General features: G+C 42.6%; 1 protein-coding gene across 1 annotated transcript in view; it reads right to left on the bottom strand.

Annotated features, from left to right (window-relative positions):
• ADAMTS6 (ADAM metallopeptidase with thrombospondin type 1 motif 6) overlaps positions 1–21,737 on the bottom strand; it is a 452,024-nt gene that overhangs the window by 204,494 nt on the left and 225,793 nt on the right. The window contains exon 8 of the mRNA XM_063963153.1: positions 11,628–11,671. Within this exon, the coding sequence (XP_063819223.1) occupies positions 11,628–11,671 (44 nt within the window). The remainder of the gene's footprint in view (positions 1–11,627; positions 11,672–21,737) is intronic.

Here is a 21,737-nt window from a genome sequence, read left to right on the forward strand (position 1 = left end):
CCATCCTTGTGTCCCTTCCATATACAATACTTTCAGTCACAGCATTAAATATATGTCTACAGTTCAAAACCACACTGCATTTACATCATGAACATCATTGCCATATGTGAGAGGTGACATCCAATAGGACAGACAAAGAGGAGTAAGTGTGAGATGCTTAGTTTTAAAGTGAGGTTCACTTATTTCCCAAAGGCCTGTTTTAGCACAGAATAAACATATAAATAGTGCGCAATCAACAAATAAAGCAGCCCGTATTATTGTTTACAGAGGTCTCTCAAACAGTAACCTCCAAATACAATCTGTGAAAAAGCAATGAAACTAAATACAATGGTGCTGAATTTGAACCATATATAAAGAGGAATAAATAATCACCATTTCAAGTTTGTTCTCAATGTCAATCTGCTCTCATCTGGGAATAATAATCCATAAAATAAAGATTTTTTTGTTCTTCTTTCACCTCTATTCAGAAGTGGAATCTGATAAAACAAGAAAAACTGTGCCCACTTTGCGTCAAAACTTAGTTTGGGGCAAGGTGTAGTGGATACACAGAAGGCAAATAATAGTGTAATACCGTAATGTACTTAAAAATAATTTTTTATTGCTAGATCATTACACTCACAATTAATCAGTGTATATAGGCATATTACCATTCCATCACCAGGCAATTTCAGGATCCAAATGATCAATTTGAGGATGCTTTTCCTGGTTGTCACACAGACCTAATGAAAATAAGAACCTGTGTCCACTGTTCTTCTAGCACTCACATAGAGGCATATATAGTGGATGCACAGAGAGAAAATAATGGTGCAATACCCTTTAAATAAAAAAGGATTTTTAATACAACACTGCACTCAATATAAAAAATGAAAGGAAGCATATAATACATCACTCCACACTGAGTCCTCTCTGGTCTAAAGGGAGCATTTCCAGGGTTCCCACGATGAATAGAAAGGGAAATGACACAACCCGGGTAAAGGTGTCAGCCACCGGAGATCTCCACAGTATGACCGTCCTGGACTCCAAACCACACGGTGCTTACTGTGTGATTTGGAGTCCAGGACGGTCATACTGTGGACCAGAGAGGACTCAGTGTGGAGTGATGTATTACATGCTTCCTTTCATTAGGTCTGTGTGAAAACCAGGAAAAGCATCCTCAAATTGATCATTTGGATCCTGAAATTGCCTGGTGATGGAATGGTGATATGCCTATATACACTGATTAATTGTGAGTGTAATGATCTAGCAATAAAAAATAATTTTTAAGTACATTACGGTATTACACTATTATTTGCCTTCTGTGTATCCACTACACCTTGCCTCAAACTAAGTTTTGACGCAAAGTGGGCACAGTTTTTCTTGTTTTGTCAGATTCCACTTCTGAATAGAGGTGAAAGAAGAACACAAAACTCTTTATTTTATGGATTATTATTCCCAGATGAGAGCAGATTGACATTGAGGACAAACTTGAAAGGGTGATTATTTATTCCTCTTTATATATGGTTCAACTTGGAACCATTGGGTGGTACACAGGGGGACTAACACTTTTGCCTTGGGACCTACAATATATCTACTGTAGTTATGCTCCTGGACATTGCAATCTGTTATAAAATGAACTAGAGGGCATTAATGTTACATACTATAAACTGAGGCACTGTAATGTGGCACAGTATGAAGTGGAAGCATTATAGTGTGGAATAATATGACCTAGAGCAGGCCTGGCCAACCTGTGGCTCTCCAGATGTTGTGAAACTACACATACCAGCATGCCCTGCCACATTTTTAGCATTCCTTAATAGCAAAACTGTGGCAAAGCATGATGGGACTTGTAGTTTTACAACAGCTGGAGAGCCACAGGTTGGCCAGGCCTGACCTAGAGGAACTGTGAATTGGGGTTATGTGTTGCATAATGTATACTGGTGGTCCTACAATGTGAAATAATGTGAACTAAGGCACTACTATGGTTCAGAAAATGAACTAGGGCACTACTATGTTGCATAAAAGTTAACAATCTGCTGCAGGGAGGTGTCTCTCTAGAAGAATTGGGTCAGGGGCCCCTTCAAAATGTTGCTATGGGGCCCACAAAGTTCTGGCTACGCCACTGATTGCGGGCCCTTTTCGTCCAATGCCTTTTCACCTTTTTGTTTTAAGAGAAAAGGCCAGTACTGAAAGTAGGGTGGTAGGGAGTAGTACAGAGTCCCATTAAGATACATTGTTGTGGTACTCAGTACCACCAGCCCACAGCTGGGGCATAATTTCTAAGGGGCATTTTTGTGTGTGGGACATAAAATGGTGTCATAACTGTATGTGGCATAATATGTAATAGGCATTACGGTGTATGGTATAATATGTAAGGCATTACAGTGTGTGTCATAATGTGTAAGGGGCATTACGGTATGTAGCATGTGTAATGGGTGTTACGGTGTCTGGCATAATATGTAATGGGCATTATGGTGTGCGGCATAATGTGTAATAAGCATTACAGTGTGTGGCATAATGTGTAATGGGCTTTACGGTGTTTGGCATAATGTGTAAGGGGCATTACGGTGTGTGGCATAATGTGGTCATGCCCCTATTGTCATGTAGCCACTCCCCTAGTTTTGTGTGACCACGCCCCCTCATGACATGTGACCACGCCCATTTTTACTATTAGTACCACTAAGAAAAAATTTATACTGCAAAAGGCATTGGCCAAAAATGCCTCAATATCGGTGAAAACAGCCCGCGTTTTCACCGGCGCAGGTGCAAAAACATGTGGATCCGCAGATCCACGTTTTTTTGTTTCTGACTAATGTTTTGCCTAGGAGAAAAAACGGTCCTGCTGTTGCATAGGGCGAATCCCCATTTACCCTAAAAATACCTAAGAGCTCAGTTGTTTTGCCTAGGCGAAAATAACTGAGCTAATTAAATACCCCCCTAAGGCCCAAATGTATTAAGACTTAACAAAAGATAAAGCAGAGACAGATAAAGGGGGATACACACGGAGCTAAGCAATCTGACTAGATTGCTTAGATTTTAAGCACGGATCTGCCGTGTGTATGCCCCCAAGCGATAGCGATGCGCGGCCCCACGCATCGCTATCGCCGGTGCTAGATTGAGCCTGCATGCAGGCTCAATCTAGCGGGTCGCTCACTTCACCGCTGTGTGAAGTGAGCGGCCCCCCGTCGTCGCCCCCCCTCGCTTAGCACATCGCGCTGTGCTGAGCGGGGGGAGAGATGTGTGCTGAGCGGTCTGTGTTAAGATCGCTCAGCACACATCTCTCTTGTCAGTACCCCCCTTAAAGAGTGATAAATGAATAAATGACCAGCCAAAACAACTCCTGTCATTTTTCAAACATAGCCTGTGACATGGCAGTTAGGAAGCTGATTGGCTGGTCATTTATCACTCTTTATCCGTCTCCGCTTTATCTCTTATTAAAGCTTAATACATTTGGGCCTATGGATCAAGTAGGTTGGGTGTCTGGAGTATGAACTTTATATTGAATGACATTACTTTCTGAAAATTAATTTAAAATTTTTTTGATTGGTTGCTGAATTGGGTATATGAGGAGAACAACGTGACACACCCTCTCCGTTCTACAGTTATGATAGTGGGTGTGACGGTATCTCACTTGTGAATCAGTAATGGAAACTCTTCTGCCTTTGAGATAGCTGGGACAACTTTAGAAGCAATGCTGGGTATACATTTGGGAAGCGGACGGAGAATTTTTCTTGTATACTCTGAGTGAAACTAGTTTTTCCATTTGTGACTGCTGTGGGTCATCTCCTACAGAGCCGGAAGGAGAAGTGATTAGAGGGATTGGGAAGGTTGGAGCCCAATGGGATTAGAGCAGTTACTGTATCTGTTATAGCCAGTGAGCAGTTCCAACAATATTGCAAAAAATGAAGTTGCCCATTAGGCAGGTGGTGTGTTGGGGGCACTGCATTGGCTCTTCAGGCAGAGTACTTGTATTGTATGGGGGGCATCTGGAATATGACGTCTGTTGGGTTTTGTCCTGACACTGCTCAATGTATGAGTGATCTGTGGGCTCTGTCTAGGGTTAGAGCTAGGTCAGAAGCATGAGGAAGATTTTCCTAATGAGAACCCTTAGTAATTTATAGGACTTGTGTATTAGCCTTCCTGGTCATATGTTTTATACAGATGTTACTTTGTCTGGATCTGTTTTTGATATCCTTACATTTTCTGGATTGCTTCCTCTTGCAGAGAGGCAATCTCTAGTTGTGATTGATAGTGACATAACTCTTTTTTTTTTTTCTTTTACTTCTAGTGCCAAGGTACCAAGTCTATTTTATGTCTTGTAAGAGAGTATTTATCAGTTTGTGTTCCCTTGGGCTCAGGTCATGGCCTTCGGGTGGGGCAGACTTGGGGACCCTCTTCAGCTCATTACTGGAGTGGGCACAGTAAGGGTCAGTTTTTATCCCTTTGAAAAAACGTCATGCGTCTTGCGGCACAGCTTCTTTGATTTGGTGAAATATTTTCACTGTTACTGCACTATTGGTATAGATTCTTTACTGTTATTACTCGCACATGAAATAAATAACAGTTGCTTCTGCATTTAATTAATCTTGCTCTCTTAGAGGTACATGTATCAAAGCTAGCTTGGAGAGAGATAAAAAGAGATAAAGTACCAACCAATCAGCTCCTGACATTTTTCAAACACAGCTTGTAAACTGACCATTAGGAGCGGATTGGTCAATACTTTATCTCTCTCCAATCTTTGATACATACTGCATGCTCCTTACAGTTACACAACTGGTCTGACAAAGTAATTTTTTCATCTCCTGGGCCTGCACTCAATAATTACTTTCCATTCTCCTCCCATACTATACTTCAATGTGTGCTTATCATCTATACTCTTTGAAGGCAGCCAATTCACTAGGAACTAGAAACATCACTGGGACCCAAGGAAGGGTTCTAGGCTTGCATGTGATGCATGCTGAAGTGATGTTACAGTACTTGCTCCTGGTGAATTGATAGGTTGTGCTCTGCGGAATATTTGCTCAGCCGGGACAATTTCTGTCTTCACTCTGTAGGCAATGAGTAGGGTTCAAAGAAAACATCTTCCCTAGCAATACAGAAAAACAACTAACTTACTGAAATACACAGCCAAAGCAGTCAATCCAATTAGCTGTGATATCATCGCAGCTGCAATTCATCGTGACAGGGGCTGCACTTTACGGCGGGCCAAATTGGCACAAAACTGCTCGCTACCTCATAGAGGTCCAAACAGTTCTGTGCAAATTGGGGCTGATTCGAGCCCGCAAAGGGTGCAAGATCGGGTGCCGTTGCCGGCATTTAAACGCCGTTGCAACGGCACTTCGCACCCTTCACAACTAATTGGATTGACCCCAAAGCTTGTTGTTATGGCAGGCATTGGGTATGACTCTCCCTTTCTGACACATTTATGTTAGCAAATCCGTTTTTAATGATCTTCATGGCTATGAAGATAAAGGGATACGGTCAGGATCCTGACAGTCGGGATTACAGTCAGAATACCATTAGCGGGATCCCACCAGTTGGAATCCCAACAGATCCCGCCATTAGGTACAGGGAGCTGGAGTTAGGTGCTAGGGGAAGGGTTAGGCTGCTGGGGTGGGGGAGGTTAGGTTTAGGCTGCAGGAGGGCCAGTTGGTGTTTGGCTGTGGGAGGAGTGGGTTAGGGGTTGGGATAGGGTTTAAATACTTACTGGGATCTATTGGGATGCCGATATCAGCATCCGGACTGTCGGGATACTGAATGCAGGGATTTCGTACCCAACACGAATTAAAATTAAATAGAGAAAGAGTATGTGGTATAGTTGATGTAAAGTATAAAAACAAGTTCTATGTTACTGACTTACATGCTGATTTTACACAATAAATGGAACAACTGTATTTTACAGGGGGGGGGGGGGGGGGGACTGAAAAGACCATACATTACCATTTACTGCATTTTAGTTCTTGGAAAAATACACACTTGGAAGAGAGCATACCCAAAGGAGAAGTGAACTCCTTCATCACAGAAAGACTGAATGGGCCACTACAGAATAATCCAATGCCATGATTGTTCTAAAGGCAGAATAAGCTGTAAAGAGGTCAGCGCATGATCTGATTGGCATGTATTACGTTTCCTGTTGAAGGAACCTGTGATCTGTTACAAGCTGGCAGATGAACGAAAGATATTCCTGGTTTTTCAGACTGAGAAGTCACAGTGTTAGAATGCCCGGCCTATTGAGTTAACTCTCGGCTGAATGAAAAGTTCCACTCATGTTAGCCTGGTCTCGGTATACTGCGGGGCCGCCAATGCAAAACAGAACAGACACTGATTTAATCAATACAGTTAAGACAAACTTTGCCTCCCATCACATGTTGAGACTGCAAGTTAAGGGAGTAGCAGTAACTAAACATTACCACATTTGCTGCTCTGCATAACAGGACGGCCAGTCTGGTAGCCTTCCGACTATATATGGAGTTTCCAGGTGTTCCCGCTTCTAAGTTTTGTTATATATATATATATATATATATATCAATGCCCAACAAGCAGCGGAACTTGGAGACTAGGCACAGCAATAAGTAAAAAAACTGTGTTTTGATCCATCACTGAAAAGTGTGACCAACGTTTCAGGCCGTGATGCCCCTGTGTCAAGGTGATACTTTCATTGCATGTATATATATATATATATATATATATATATATATATAAATTCCAAAAAAGAAGGCACTCTGGAGACATCAATTGTAGCAAAAGTAACGAAAGTGTATTCAGGTCGGGTCACGACCTGAATACACTTTCGTTACTTTTGCTACAATTGATGTCTCCAGAGTGCCTTCTTTTTTGGAATTTGCATTATTACTGATGTGGCACCGGAGCAAGCTGTCTTTATAGTGGAGTGCCGGCAATATATGGTGATATATATATATATATATATATATATGTTTTCTCCCAACCCCACCCCTCCCGTAGCCTAACCCTACCCTCTCCCAACCACGCAGCCTAACCCTTACCCAAAGGTAACCTCCGGGATCTGTCGGGATTCAGGCTATCAGTCTTCTGACAGTTGCCAATTTGACAGCATCCCATTTTTACTATGTTATTCTTAGAAACTTCAGCTGGTGTTTTAGTTTCTCATATTAATGTAAACAGCTTGGCACAGTATTATTATGCTGGATGCACACTAGGCGATATATCGGCCGTACGAGTGAATGGCCAATATATCGCTAGCTGGTTGGCGGTTGTAGATAATATGTTTGTGAATAATGTTATGCACAGACATATCGCTGGGCTGCACAGCTGGCGGCCAATATAGCTTCAGATATATCAGCACATCTGGCTGTCTGTAAGGGCAGTCCGCCGGTCACCCGTAAACTCGCTGCAGGGGCTGGATAACAGGACTGACACATCGGGCAGCGATCGGTAAGTGTATATGGTGTGGAAACGTCGGCAACGGTACCCCATCTCACCCCCGGGTTTTTGTACTCAGCCCTATAGGGCTGCAACCAAAAATTCAAAGGTTGGTGGCTACCGTAAGTGCAGCATTTGGCTAAATTAATTGACCCCTTAATTTCATTTGCCATAGAAAAAATAAATAAATTAATAAACATTAAATGCTTGATACTTACAATAAAACCTTATTTTATTGATGTTTTAAATAAGTCTATTACTCCAAAACGGGCAGACCAGATGGGCCAAGTGGTTCTTATCTGCTGTTGAATTCTATGCTTCTATATAACCGAGGTCTACTGTACTAACCATACAAACCCTATGGCTGTTAGGTTCCTGGTGCTCAGAACAAGGGAGATGTTATGAAGTGAGTCCAGAGCACCAGGACGTAATGCTGGGAAAGGGGAATGGAAAGGGAATAGCCCCTGGCGCCCTATCTCCGTTGTCTCGCCCGTGCTGTCAGCACACTCTTGCGAGACTATGGTTGCTTGAGCCCATGGCAGCCGCGTTTGAAGGGCGGATTACGTCTGCCCAACTTCGATGCCCCCTTTGTTTCCAAAGGCTATGATGGTGATAAAGTCGATGTATATATCAAGGAAATACAAGAAATGAACAGACAAGACCTTTTGAAACCAAAAAGAAAATTTCAAGAAGATTCATGTACGTTACCTTTTATAACATCATTTAATGGTCAACATAAGGAAATGGAATCAATTGTCAAAAAACACTGGCACCTTTTAACCAGAGATCCGATTCTTGAAAAAATCCTACCGCAGAATCCAAAATTTATATATAGAAGAGCACCAAATTTAAAACAAAAGCTAGTAAAAAGTGCGATTGCACCTAAAAAATCTAACAGAATAAAAACAAAAGGGTTTCACCGATGCGGTCTGTGTTTGATGTGTAGGAGTCACACCAAACAGCCCAGTAAAACAGAGTAATTTAAGTCCAATACCACTGGGAATACGTACAAAATTTCTGAATTCATTACGTGCAATACAAAAAACTGTATCTACTTGATGGAGTGTAGCTGTAAATTACAGTACATTGGTCGGACCACCAGACCCCTTAAGGAGCGATGGGCAGAACATACCCGAAACATAAAAAAGGGTTTTGAAAATCATTCAGTTTCAAACCACTTCAAGACAATTCACAGGAAAAACTGTAATGCTTTGGAGAAAGTGATAGGTATCAAAATGGTGCAGAATCACTGGCGAAATGGAAATCTGGAAGAAAGTCTCGCACAAACAGAAATGAGGTGGATTTACAATATGGGGACTTTATCCCCCAAGGGACTAAATCTGGACTTTGAACTGAAATGGTTTTTATGACAAATGGTTTTTATGACAAATGGTTTTTATTATTAATTAATTTATTATCCATTAGTATTATTAATTTATTATCCATTAGCATGTTTCTGTAATGAACTCTTTTTAAAATGCATGTTTAGGAGAAATATCCTGCACCAATTGATTGGAGGTATTATTGTTGAGGTTTTAGTTCCTTTCCTGTATAATTTTTATTCATCATTCCCTTATCTAAACATTCCCCTATCTAAACAGGAGCAGGTGGAACGCATAATGCGTTTCAAAGCGGGGAACGTCAGCAACCGGAAGTACGGACTCTGCAAATCACTGCGAACCTAGGCGGAAGCGGAAACAGCATGCGTTCCAGCATATGGAACGCATGCTCCGCGATGGGCCGAAAGGTACAGCGTGAACGGCCGGCGGAAGCGGAAGTGAGGTGTGCGTTCCACGAGCTGGAACACACGCCGAAATGCAGCGCTTTAAACATTTTTAAACCATTTTTAGAGCAATAATAAAATGCATTTTAAGTTGCCATTATACCAGGGGATATTAAGTCACCACAAGCCATCTGTAATAATAGTTAAGCACCAGGTAATCGCTGGAGGGAATCATAATTGCTGCCAGGTCCAGTCTGAACCAATCACACCACAGCACTGGGTTTAAATATTCCCAGTTCTTCATTCCACCACACACCTTGAGAAAGGCTCCTTGAGAGCAGAAACGCGTTGGTGCTGTGGGACAGACTGCGACAGATCCAGCAATAGTGAGAGTACCAAGGATTACCACGGCGAGAGGAGGAGCAGTGCTGAGATCCCGGGAGGTATCTGTTTACCACCTCACAAACGCTATAGGGTAACCATTGCTTGGGGACCCCACATATTCTGGTACGCATAATTGCCCCACTAAAAGTTGGTGGAATTTTATATCATTTTTATCACTGTATATCATTCATGTATTGCTCATACGCATAATAAAAAAACTGTACTTCACTATATTTCCTCACTTTCTGTTTTTTGAGGGAATGAAGAGGAACCCTGCTCTGTTTTAAAAGGGAGAATCTCTGAACACAAAAATTATATTTTAAATAACCCTTATTACCCCGGGGTGCGCCCATCTGCATCTTGTAAATTGTCTAGATACGTTCTTTGGAAGTGGGGGTGACCACTTCGGCTGACGGTGCAGCACTGCTGACTTGGAGCGCTGGTTGGAAAACGTTTTTTTAAATAAAATAGGAATGAACCACTACCTGTGGTTCATAACAATGGCTTGAAAATCTGACACAGAAAGTTTCCAATGCAGAGTCTCCCCGAGATTCCAAAATCCAACATGTTTTGAGCGTTACTGAGAAAGTGACACATTTGCTTTCTGATGGTTCAATGTACACAAACATTGTTTCATACACAAAATTATTGTTTTTAAATGGTATAAAATGACCCTCAGGCTGCGTGTAAAAGGTTTGTATGAAACATAAATCCAGTTAGTGCTTAGAATTAGGTCCCATCCCCAAGACACTGTTTTTTTTCTTTATCAAGTGTCGGATTATACAAACCCATCATTTTGGATCGGGTTTCCTACTGATATTTAAAAGGGCAGTGCTTTTACTAGCCATGACTTGCTAGTAAACACAATGCCCTTTAAATATCGGACTTAAACCCGATTCAGAATGACGTGTTGTACAATCGACACTTGATAAATAAACGGGATCCGTTTAATTTGCCGGCTGTCGGGTTCTGGCGGTACACGACACCCATAGCGTGGGAATATATCCTGTGGCGAGGGCAGCGAGCCACCGTGCCCACAGCGCGGTGAGCGCAGAGAGCCCGCAAGGGGACTCTTTACGCACGTCCCACTGCCAACACACTGACGGCCAGGATGCTGTCGCTATATTGACAGCCGCCATCCCAGACGCCGGTAAATCATACTGAATCCAATAAAGCCCTCTATCTCATTATGGCTTGCAAATATTCCAAAATATAGAAAAATCTGCTATCCAAAATAGTTCTAGTCCCAAGCATTTCGGATCTGGGAGACTCGACCTGAAACACTATAACTATAACTTAGAAACATACTGTAGGCATCGCCGGGGTAGGGTTAGGTTTAGGCGCCATGGGGGGAGGGTTAGGCTGCGGAAAGGGGTGTGTTAGGTTTAGGCACTAAGGGGGAGGTTACGCTTAGGCACTAAGGGGGGAGGTTAGGGTTAGGCTTCAGTAAGAGAGGATTAGGGTTAGCGGGGAAGGAGGGGGAGTTTCAATACTTACCTCGCTCCTATCAGGATAGTGACCTGGAGGATGGCGTCGTCGGGATTGTGAACACCGGCATCCCATCTGCCGGGATCGTATATCAATCCCGTAGCAGGAGCACAATACACACATACAGACATGGGTAATCCATATAAACAGCAGACCTTTTCTAGCACTTGATATATAATTATCTACAGGAATGATTGAGCAGCTACCATTGTTTGTTTGCATGCGTAATGCATATGCCTGCTGTTCTGCATAAGCGGAAATTACATTAACACGTCCTTACCAAAACTTGCCTATGGGAAGATGCCCCATAACTCCTACTTGCCACCTCTCCATCCGTAAGGTTTGATACATGCAAAATGCCTGCTGGTCTGCATAGCCATATACGCGTACGCTTTTTCAGCATGCACAAGGTGAATCCCCACGTTATATACGTTATGCAGACTGAATTAACATGATGTTAAAAAAACATCCTGACAGTTTTCAAACACATGGAAACCAGAGCGAAGGGTGTGTTGTGCAGGCAACATGTCATCTCATGTGCGATTGCTGAGCCACTGTCAGCTTAGTAGTTTTTCAACTGGAGGAGCTGGAATCAAACACTAAAGAACACATCACAAAGTTTCAGAGATACATGTGAAATATGCAGGACACTTACCCAGAGTACCGCATGGCTTGTTCTTGTATGTGCAGATGTCATACCTGGTAATAGATAAAAGTGGACATGACAATCACATTTAAAGCAAAAAGCATGAAGCTCACAGCAATATTGCATTAGGTATTAAACAAACAAACCTTAAATGTTACAAGCTAAAAAAAATAATCTATATCTATCACCACCATACGTACAAAAAACATATTATTTTAGGTGCATACTGTATATCTATTCTGGATGCATTGCTGCTATGCTTGAGCTGCATTCCATTCAACTGCAAATGTAGCTGAAATGCAACTTTAAAAAGGTGTGTCAGGGGTCACTTTGTGGAGTGCAAGCTTTCTGACACTTAAGGATGTGCAGGATCATTTTTACGACAAAGCAGCTTGCCATATTTTGTTCTGATTATGCTCTGTCAAGCATTCACCCTATGATGCCCCAAGGTGCTAGGGTAAATGGCCCTTGAAATAGACATAGGGAACAGTGATCCTTTAGTCCGAATCAGCTCAATACAGCTCAAGCAAAAGGGAAAGCAAGCTGAAAGCTCATCTGCCGACACGTTGTACACTTAGGGGGTAATTCAGATCTGATCGCTGCTGTGCGGGCGATCAGATCGGAACTGCGCATGCATACAGGCACGACGGACGGCTGCAAAGGGGATTGCCGGGGTCTGCCATGGGTTTGTGCGAAGGATCCATTCGCAGTCGTTCGTGAGGAGATTGACAGGAAGAGGGCGTTTGTGGGTGGCAACTGATCGTGTTCAGGAAGTGTCTGGAAAAACGCAGGCGTGTCCAAGCGTTTGAAGGAGGGTGCCTGACGTCAAATCCGATCCCAAACAGGCTGATGTGATCGCAGCGGCTGAGTAAGTCCTGGGCTGCGCAGAGACTGCATAAAATCAGTTTGTGCAGCTCTGCTACACATGCGATCGCACACTTGCACAGCGATTTAACCCTCCCCCTGTAGGCGGCGACTATCTGATTGCAGGGCAGCAAAAAACGCAGCCCAGTGTCAGATCTGAATTACCACCCTAATTGCACCTTTCACCTTTCAGCACCATGCATTGCAGCACAAGCAAAACATAAAAGCAAAACATAGCCGTGTAAATCAAGAAAAGTACAACTGGTAATTGGGAAAAAAAATAATCTTAAACTATTATATATATATATATATACACACACACACACACACACACACACACAGTAGTGCAAGGGAATTTGCGATGCCTTCAATTTAAATTAGCCAAATAATTACATTTAATATGAATATTACATGTAAACGTGAACACACCACAGGTCCCTCATATCACAAATGTTAGAGGGAGTCAGAGAATGAACAATGGACCATTAAACCTATACCGACTGGAGAAAGTTGACAACTAATGTGTTTTTGTTTCAGAAATGCGTACAATACATATGCATAACACAGACTGCGGGGTCAATCTTATTCCCTGCAATGTTTTCGAGGGTGTGAGTAAATGCAGCGCTATGCCACAATTACGGTACCGCCGACTTGCAGATTTGTGTTCGCAGCCTCATAGGGGCTCTAAAAGGGCATGTGAGGCGTGCAAGTTTGGGTGCAGTTGCTGGTGTCTACCCTTTGCACCTTTGTGGGGAATAGGATTGACCCACTGTCTAAAATGTATTTTCAAAGAGATACAGAAGCCTGAGTAATCATTTCATATACATAATTTCATTTTGTGCATTATATACATATATACAGTATATATATATATATATATATATATATATATATATATTAATATATATATATATATATACACATACATATATAGTACAGGGAGAGAAAGAGAATAAATAAAAATGGAAGAGCGCATGGCCCTTTCGTTGGTTACACAAGACGGAAGTTGAAATCATTTTCGAATCCTTTGTAGCTTTTAAACATTGGGTGGTATTCTATTAGGTGCGGTGAGTTACCGCACGGTAATGACAGGCTTTTTAGCCCGATAATACTATCGGGCTATCCAATCCCATTTTTACCGTGCGGTAACTCACCCGCTATCGTCCGATAGCACATGGGGTCCGGGATAACATCGCGGACCCATGTGTTCGTGTCCGATAACTAGAGATGAGCGGGTTCGGTTTTACTCGGGGCTCGAAATGGCATCTTATTGGATCACGGATGTCACGCGTTTTGGATAGCCAATAATAAAAACCCGAAATACCCGAGTAAATCCGAGTAAAACCGAACCCGCTCATCTCTACCGATAACAGGACTCCTGGGGCTGCTTATCTGGGATTCTGCTTCGGATGCCTGAGGCACGCGAAACAGAATCCCCGATAAGTGCTGGCTTACGGGGTTAATAGGATAGCCACGGGGGAATCCTCCAGCTACTGTAACTCACCGCAGCTAATAGGATACCACCCATTGTCTCATTTAAGTACAACCTTTAAGTAGGGTAATGTAATTTCAAGTAGATTTACTACCAGAGCAAAGTGTGTCTATCTATTATACCCCTTTTACACCAAAATCCCGGGTCCGATCCGGGATTTTGAACACGGGAGTTTCTCGGGTCGGACCCGGCTTCATACCCCATTTACACTGCTGTGGTGCCTGCTCCCAGCACTGCAGCAATGATGGCAGACGGAGCAGCTGTGTTTCAGTTCCTGCTGTTCTATACAGCAACAGAGAGCTTGAAGCAGCTTCTAACGCTGTGCTACCTACTGCAGAGCTGGAGGAGGAGGGCACAATTCTTGGCTGAGAGAGCTAGATCTCGATGCCAATATTTGTGCTGGAGGAGAGCGCTGATATCATCCAGTATTACCTCCGTTTTGAGATTGTCCACCATGCGAGTTTGCAGGATGTGGGTCAGAGACCGTCTCTTTCATGCAAACTGTGGAAGCTTATCAGGAGGAGCAGTGGATGGCCCACTTCAGGATGTCACGTGCTACCTTCTACTACATATTGGATCTGCTGGCACCTGCACTGACTACGCAGACCACCAACTACCGGCAGCCCATCGCCCCAAACAGGAGATTAGCCATTGCCCTTTGGTGGTATGCTATACCCGGAGAGTACCGAACACTCTCCTGTTTATTTCGGGATTCGAGTTGGCAAAGAGTCAGGCTGAGGGTGAAGCTCTGGCTCACACTACGTGTCAGCAGTGTCTTGGTGCAGATCAGGCTGTGAGCAGACTGGGGATATTGTATGCAGGTCAGGCTGCGGCTATAATGAAGGGAGCAGGCTACAGAAGCTGGATAAACGCTGCTGTGATGCTCCATGTGCACTGTCTGTGGGGCACTGACAAATGACATCTGTGGGAGCGTTTACACTGCCACAGAATCCGGGTCCGACCCTGATCATTTCCCGAGGTGGATTACCGGGAAACAGGACCCGGGTTATTTTTTTAGAGCCCACTTCGACCAAGCCCTGACCCGGATTGACTCGGCAATAACCCGTTAATTTCTTTGGTGTAAAAGATGAAGAATGAGTATATCAGTTCCCTACTAGCCAACCTCTACAAGACCACACCATATTAAACTTAAGCTATAAAACTTATTAGAGCGTACTATACAATTGGCACATAATAGCAACTCCTGTCATTACAGGACTGACCTAGCTGTTTGGAGCTGGAAGAAATCTTTGCCAAACTGCCCCGTACACTGGTAAACTATAAAACATTTGGAAGGAACTTGCATTGTTTTGCTAGAGCATTGCTTATTTGGTCACAGTTGTGTACTGAAGTTCCAATGGTCAAACCACAAATCAGTTTAATTATGTGCCAGCAACTGGAGTGTCTGCGTTTTCAGCAAGCTGGTGTAAACCGCAAGCTACAAAATGCTTACAAAGTCTGGCCTCACGCCAACTGGACAAGGGCCAGTGCAGAGGGGAAAAAAGGAAAGACGGCTCTTTGTAATGACCTGCTGTTGGGGAAAAAAATGTTTTTCTGTTTCTATTAACCAGTAACGCTATTCATCAATGATGTCTATGGGGGAGAGTTAGCAAACATTCTAAAGAGAGCAAGTGGAGGCGTTACCCACAGCAACAAATCATATCCTATCTATCATTTATCTAGTACATTCTACAGAGTGGTAGAATCAGATTGATCGCTATGGGCAACTTGGCGTCTTTAGAAGGTGAGATATATATCTCTATATTCTTATATTAATTACCACACATGGCTTTATTGGGCCACATTATTTCTAAAGAAGCTGCATACCCTCCACCATGACCCATTTCACTAAGTGCAAAGACAGCGGCGCTGATATCCTAGGCAATGTATGAGCGGTCAGTGGCACTGACCTTTCCGACACTTCCAACTATCAATTTTGACAGCAGCAGATATCATTTCCCATTAACCACAGCGGCGGCTGCTAGGGTCCGGGTTCTACAGGAGATCTTGCAATAGTAGTGAGATCTCGCGCATGCCCAGTGAGCAGGGCTCTGCCGGGGATCGCCAGAGGGGGGGGGGGGGGGGTTCACTCTCCCACTCCGGCATATAAGATATTAATATAGCTCAACGGTAATGCTTCCTGCTTCTCCTCCGTAAACAGTCGAAGTAGGAAGCACTATAGCGACACAATATGTGCCGCTACAATACAGCTCTCCCACAATGCTCTGTTCAGAGGTGGGGCTGCAGCACAGTCCAAAATTAAAATAGGGGAGCCACACCAACTGCCAGTGAGTCCTGGCCGGAGATGTTTGTCAGTGTTTGGGGTGGCAGATGATGTGGCTCCACTATTTGAATTGGTTATGGAGCAAAAGGTCAACAGTGAAAGGTCTAGGTCTAGGTCGACATGGTTGAAATGTCGAAGTGGAAACTGTCGATACATGAAAAGGATGACATGGGTTTATGTGTGTGGGAAGGGGGAGGGGGGGGTGGTTATAAAAATTTCCCTTCCAAACCAATTAGTGCACAGCGTCCCCTCGCATGGCTCGCTTTTCAGATTACCGTTCTGAATTGTAGTCCATGTGGATGGTAAAATATAAAAGGGTCCATAAATGAAAAAAAAAAAAAAATCATGTCAACCATTTTATGTGTCAATGATGTTCAAGTTGATACATTATATCGACGTTTTGACCATGTCGACCTATTGCTTATCGACTTGCCATACCTTCAAATTTTGGACTGTGCTGCAGACTCATCTCTGGAGCCGCCAGTGGTAAGGAAGTCCAGGAACAGAACATTTTGTACCTACTGGAATGGGTTCATGATGGAGGGAATGAAGCTGCACACTCCACTGATTGGACCTAATTCAGAGATGTTCCCGACGATTTATGTAAATCTCAGATGTTAGGTGATCTGCACATGTGCAGATCTGTTTCTGTGATGGTTGCAGTGCCACTTAAGCTGCAGCATGATTGAGATGCTGGGGCCGTTTGGGGGCGAGTATGGGGCAGCGTCTCAGAAAACAGGGGCGTGCTAACACAAGACACCTCCTGCTGATATACCATATTAAGGCTGTGCAACAGTGCCCATCTCTGAATCCAGCCCTTAGTGGACGGAGATAAAGTACCAGCCAACCAGCTCCTAACTGCCATGTTTCAGGCTGTGTTTGAAAAATGACAGGAACTGGGTGGCTGGTACTTTGTCTCCCAGTCTTTACTTTTAGGGTGGGCACACCCTTCCGGCCAAATCGTAATTACATATTGTCCATTTTGGGCCGCGTGTAGGCCCAATTGCGCACTCCCTCAGGTTGCATACCATATATTCTACACGACTAATCAGGAGATATCGATCTAGTGCAGTTTAACGAAGGAATGAACAAGGAAACGTTTCGTCGTTCTTTAAATAGTTTTAGTGTGTATGAGCAATATGGTATGTCGGCCCGTCGGCCAGCATATCAGCCAGGAGAACTTCATTTTGATCATTTTGATGTGTTCTCGGCCTTAGACGAGTAGATTTCAGTCAGACACTTGTATTTAAGTCATGAAATAATTCCTTAAAAATGCACAACAGAAGAAGAGAGAAGACTGGGGTTAAGAAGAAAGGCGGATTCTAAATGAGGAAAAGAAGAATATATATATCTCTTAGAAGTCCTGTGGTACCCCGAAGGCTTTTCTCCCTTACTGACAAAATGGTTCCATTGCGAAAAATGGTTTTAAATATTTTAATTACTGCATCCTGACAGATTTAACTTTTATTGGCTCTGCTAAGGCTGTAAGTTCAAGATTTAGATAACGCCACAAATGAACAAATATAAACCTTTTAATAAAGTAAAATGGCATTCACCTGAGGGAATAAATAAAAGCCTTAAAGGGTGGTTGGAGGTTAGATAGGGATGGGTATGATATGCCAGTGCTCAGCATGAAGACCGTCAGAATCCTGTCAGCGGAATCCTGACGGATTTTGGTAAGTATTATAGTCCTAATCCTAACCCTCCCGCAGCCTGACCCCAACCGTCCCCTCCCGCAGCCAATTCCCCCTAGAGCCTAACCCTAACCCCAATAATTATGGTCAGGATGTTGATTGTCGGGATTCGACTGTTTGCACACCGAGTGCTGGGATTGATATTGAGTACATCCCATTCATTGGCGGATTTTGCCTATGGGCTGCAGCCACCCCCCCCCCCCCCCCCTCCCCATCCCCCCAGGTACAATCTGCCACTTCAGCGTCACAGAGTCTGGATCATGGTAACATAGAATTTGACGGCATATAAGAACCTCTTAGCCCATCTAGCCTGCCCCTTTTGGATTAATAGATTTATTTAAAATATAAAGATTATATATAGGTTTTGTTACAGTATTTGATTACTTTATTCTAGGACACATGCAATTAAGGGGTTCATTCTGTCCTTGTGTTCAACACATGCATATAAGCTCATTGGAAACACTGAAAGCGCAAAACTTGCAGTACAGGTTGAGTATCCCTTATCCAAAATGCTTGGGACCAGAGGTATTTTGGATATGGGATTTTTCCGTATTTTGGAATAATTGCAAACCATAATGAGATATCATGGTGATGGGACCTAAATCTAAGCACAGAATGCATTTATGTTTCATATACACCTTATACACACAGCCTGAAGGTAATTTTAGCCAATATTTTTTATAACTTTGTGCATTAAACAAAGTGTGTATACATTCACACAATTCATTTATGTTTCATATACACCTTATACACACAGCCTGAAGGTCATTTAATACAATATTTTTAATAACTTTGTGTATTAAACAAAGTTTGTGTACATTGAGCCATCAAAAAACAAAGGTTTCACAATCTCACTCTCACTCAAAAAAATCCGTATTTCGGAATATTCTGTATTTCGGAATATTTGGATATGGGATACTCAACCTGTATTGCATTTAACAAACTTACATCAAACGTGTTTCACATGAATTTCCACATACGTTTTAACTAGCATTAAAAAAGCAAATACAACAAAAGTAGGGATCTAGAATTCAATTAAGAAACTAATTGGACCCAATTATTCAATGACTTCTTCCATGCACACATGTGGACAAGGATTCGCACCGTCATGGAGATAACCAAGCCTGGTTTAACAAGTCCTAATAGCTGCCGTGCCACGTGTCATGCAATTCTCCATACATGTTTGCTGCACAAAGTTCTGTAGATCATTTTTACATTCCAGGGACAAAGGTGTTAAACACTGAACATTTTGTCAGCGGGAGTGTGGTGGATATGCAAACCATAACCCCCTATTTAATAGCATTGTGTGCTTTACATGGAACACAATCTTTTCAACAATAAAGAAAACAAACTTTTTTTTTTAGTCCTCTGCCTAAAACGCACTGTCTGCCTGATAGCATAGAAAGTGGTTCACCACAACAGCACTCCTACACCCAAAATAAAATATCCCTTCGGTTTTATGCCTGCCTCCTAAAAGAAATTCAGACTCCAGCCAAAAAGGAGGAAATGTAGAATATAATGTATGTTATAAAAAAAATGTTTCTATATTAGTTTTGTTTGAATTTAAAGACTGCCACAAATATCCAAATGTCAGGGCCATAAGTAGGGTTGTGTGGTAGCAGGCTCCACAGATGTGGCTCTGGAAGAAAAGAAAAAAGAAAAAATTAAAATAAAAAAAAAAAATATATATATATATATATATATATATATATATATATATATATAAAAGTTTGGATACACTTTCTCATTCAGTGTGTCCAAACTTTTGACTGGTACTGTATATATATATATATATATATATATTGTGACAAGAACACTGGAATAGTGTTTGAGGGCAGGTATGTTTGTCCCAGGTTCTTGTCTTACATGTACAGGTTGAGTATCCCATATCCAAATATCCGAAATACGGAATATTCCGAAATACGGACTTTTTTGAGTGAGAGTGAGATAGTGAAACCTTTGTTTTCTGATGGCTCAATGTACACAAACTTTGTTTAAGACACAAAGTTATTAAAAATATTGTATTAAATGACCTTCAGGCTGTGTGTATAAGGTGTATATGAAACATAAATGAATTGTGTGAATGTAGACACACTTTGTTTAATGCACAAAGTTATTAAAAATATTGGCTAAAATTACCTTCAGGCTGTGTGTATAAGGTGTATATGAAACATAAATGCATTATGGGGGTCATTCCGAGTTGTTCGCTCTGTATTTTTTTCTCGCAACGGAGCGATTAGTCGCTAATGCACATGCTCAATGTCCGCAGTGCGACTGCGCCAAGTAAATTTGCTATGCAGTTAGGTATTTTACTCACGGTATTACGAGGTTTTTTCTTCGTTCTGGTGATCGTAATGTGATTGACAGGAAGTGGGTGTTTCTGGGCGGAAACTGGCCGTTTTATGGGTGTGTGCGAAAAAACGCTACCGTTTCTGGGAAAAACGCGGGAGTGGCTGGAGAAACGGAGGAGTGTCTGGGCGAACGCTGGGTGTGTTTGTGACGTCAAACCAGGAACGACAAGCACTGAACTGATCGCACTGGCAGAGTAAGTCTCGAGCTACTCAGAAACTGCACAGAGAAGTATTTTTGCAATATTGCGAATCTTTCGTTCGCAATTTTGATAAGCTAAGATTCACTCCCAGTAGGCGGCGGCTTAGCGTGTGCAAAGCTGCTAAAAGCCGCTTGCGAGCGAACAACTCGGAATGACCCCCTATGTGCTTAGACTTGGGTCCCATCACCATGATATCTCATTATGGTAGGCAATTATTCCAAAATACGGAAAAATCCGATATCCAAAATACCTCTGGTCCCAAGCATTTTGGATAAGGGATACTCAACCTGTATTAGGAAAATGAAAACTTCTAGGAAAAGGTTCTGACAAAACAAAACATTTTCCTAGGAGTTTTCATTTTCCTAATACATGTAAGACAAGAACCTGGGACAAACATACCTGCCCTCAAACACTATTCCAGTGTTCTTGTCACATATCCCCCTCCCGTTTCGACCTAGGGGCCGGAACACTTGTAGCCCCCAAACAGAAGATGCGGGACAATGCATCTGTATTGGCCAATTGTGTACCCGGTCTATGTTCGACAGTAAATTTAAAATCCTGCAATGCTAGAAACCATCTAGTTACACAAGCATTTTTGCCTCTATTTACATCCATCCATTTTAAAGGGGCATGATCTGTCACTAGTCTGAATTGTCTACCCAAGAGGTAATATCTCAAGGTATCAAGTGCCCACTTAATGGCCAAAGCCTCCTTTTCCACAATGGCATACCTTTTTTCATGCACATTGAGGTTCTTACTCAAATAAATGATAGGGTGTTCGTCCCCATCTCTGGTTTGGGACAGCACAGCCCCTATCCCTACCTCTGAGGCATCTGTCTGTTCCACAAATTCTTTTGAAAAATCTGGTGTTATCAATACAGGTTGTGAACACAAAGCCACTTTTAACGCTTGGAACGCTTTTTCTGCATCAGGGTTCCATTTCACCATATTTGACTGCTTCCCTTTGGTAAGGTCTGACAACGGCACTGCTGTGGTCGCAAAATTGGGAATAAACCGTCTATAGTACCCAGTTATTCTCAAAAAAGCCCTTACCTGTTTTTTATTCACTGGACGAGGCCAGTTTTGAATAGCATCAATTGTATTCAATTGGGGCCTAATCAGACCTCTACCTATGGTGAAACCCAAGTATTTGACCTCCTCCATTGCGAGGCAGCTCTTCTTTGGGTTAGCAATTAACCTTGCCTCTCTGATTGAGTCCAGTACTGCTTGTACT

The sequence above is a fragment of the Pseudophryne corroboree genome, chromosome 1 (genome assembly GCF_028390025.1).
Source record: "Pseudophryne corroboree isolate aPseCor3 chromosome 1, aPseCor3.hap2, whole genome shotgun sequence".
Taxonomy (NCBI): domain Eukaryota; kingdom Metazoa; phylum Chordata; class Amphibia; order Anura; family Myobatrachidae; genus Pseudophryne; species Pseudophryne corroboree.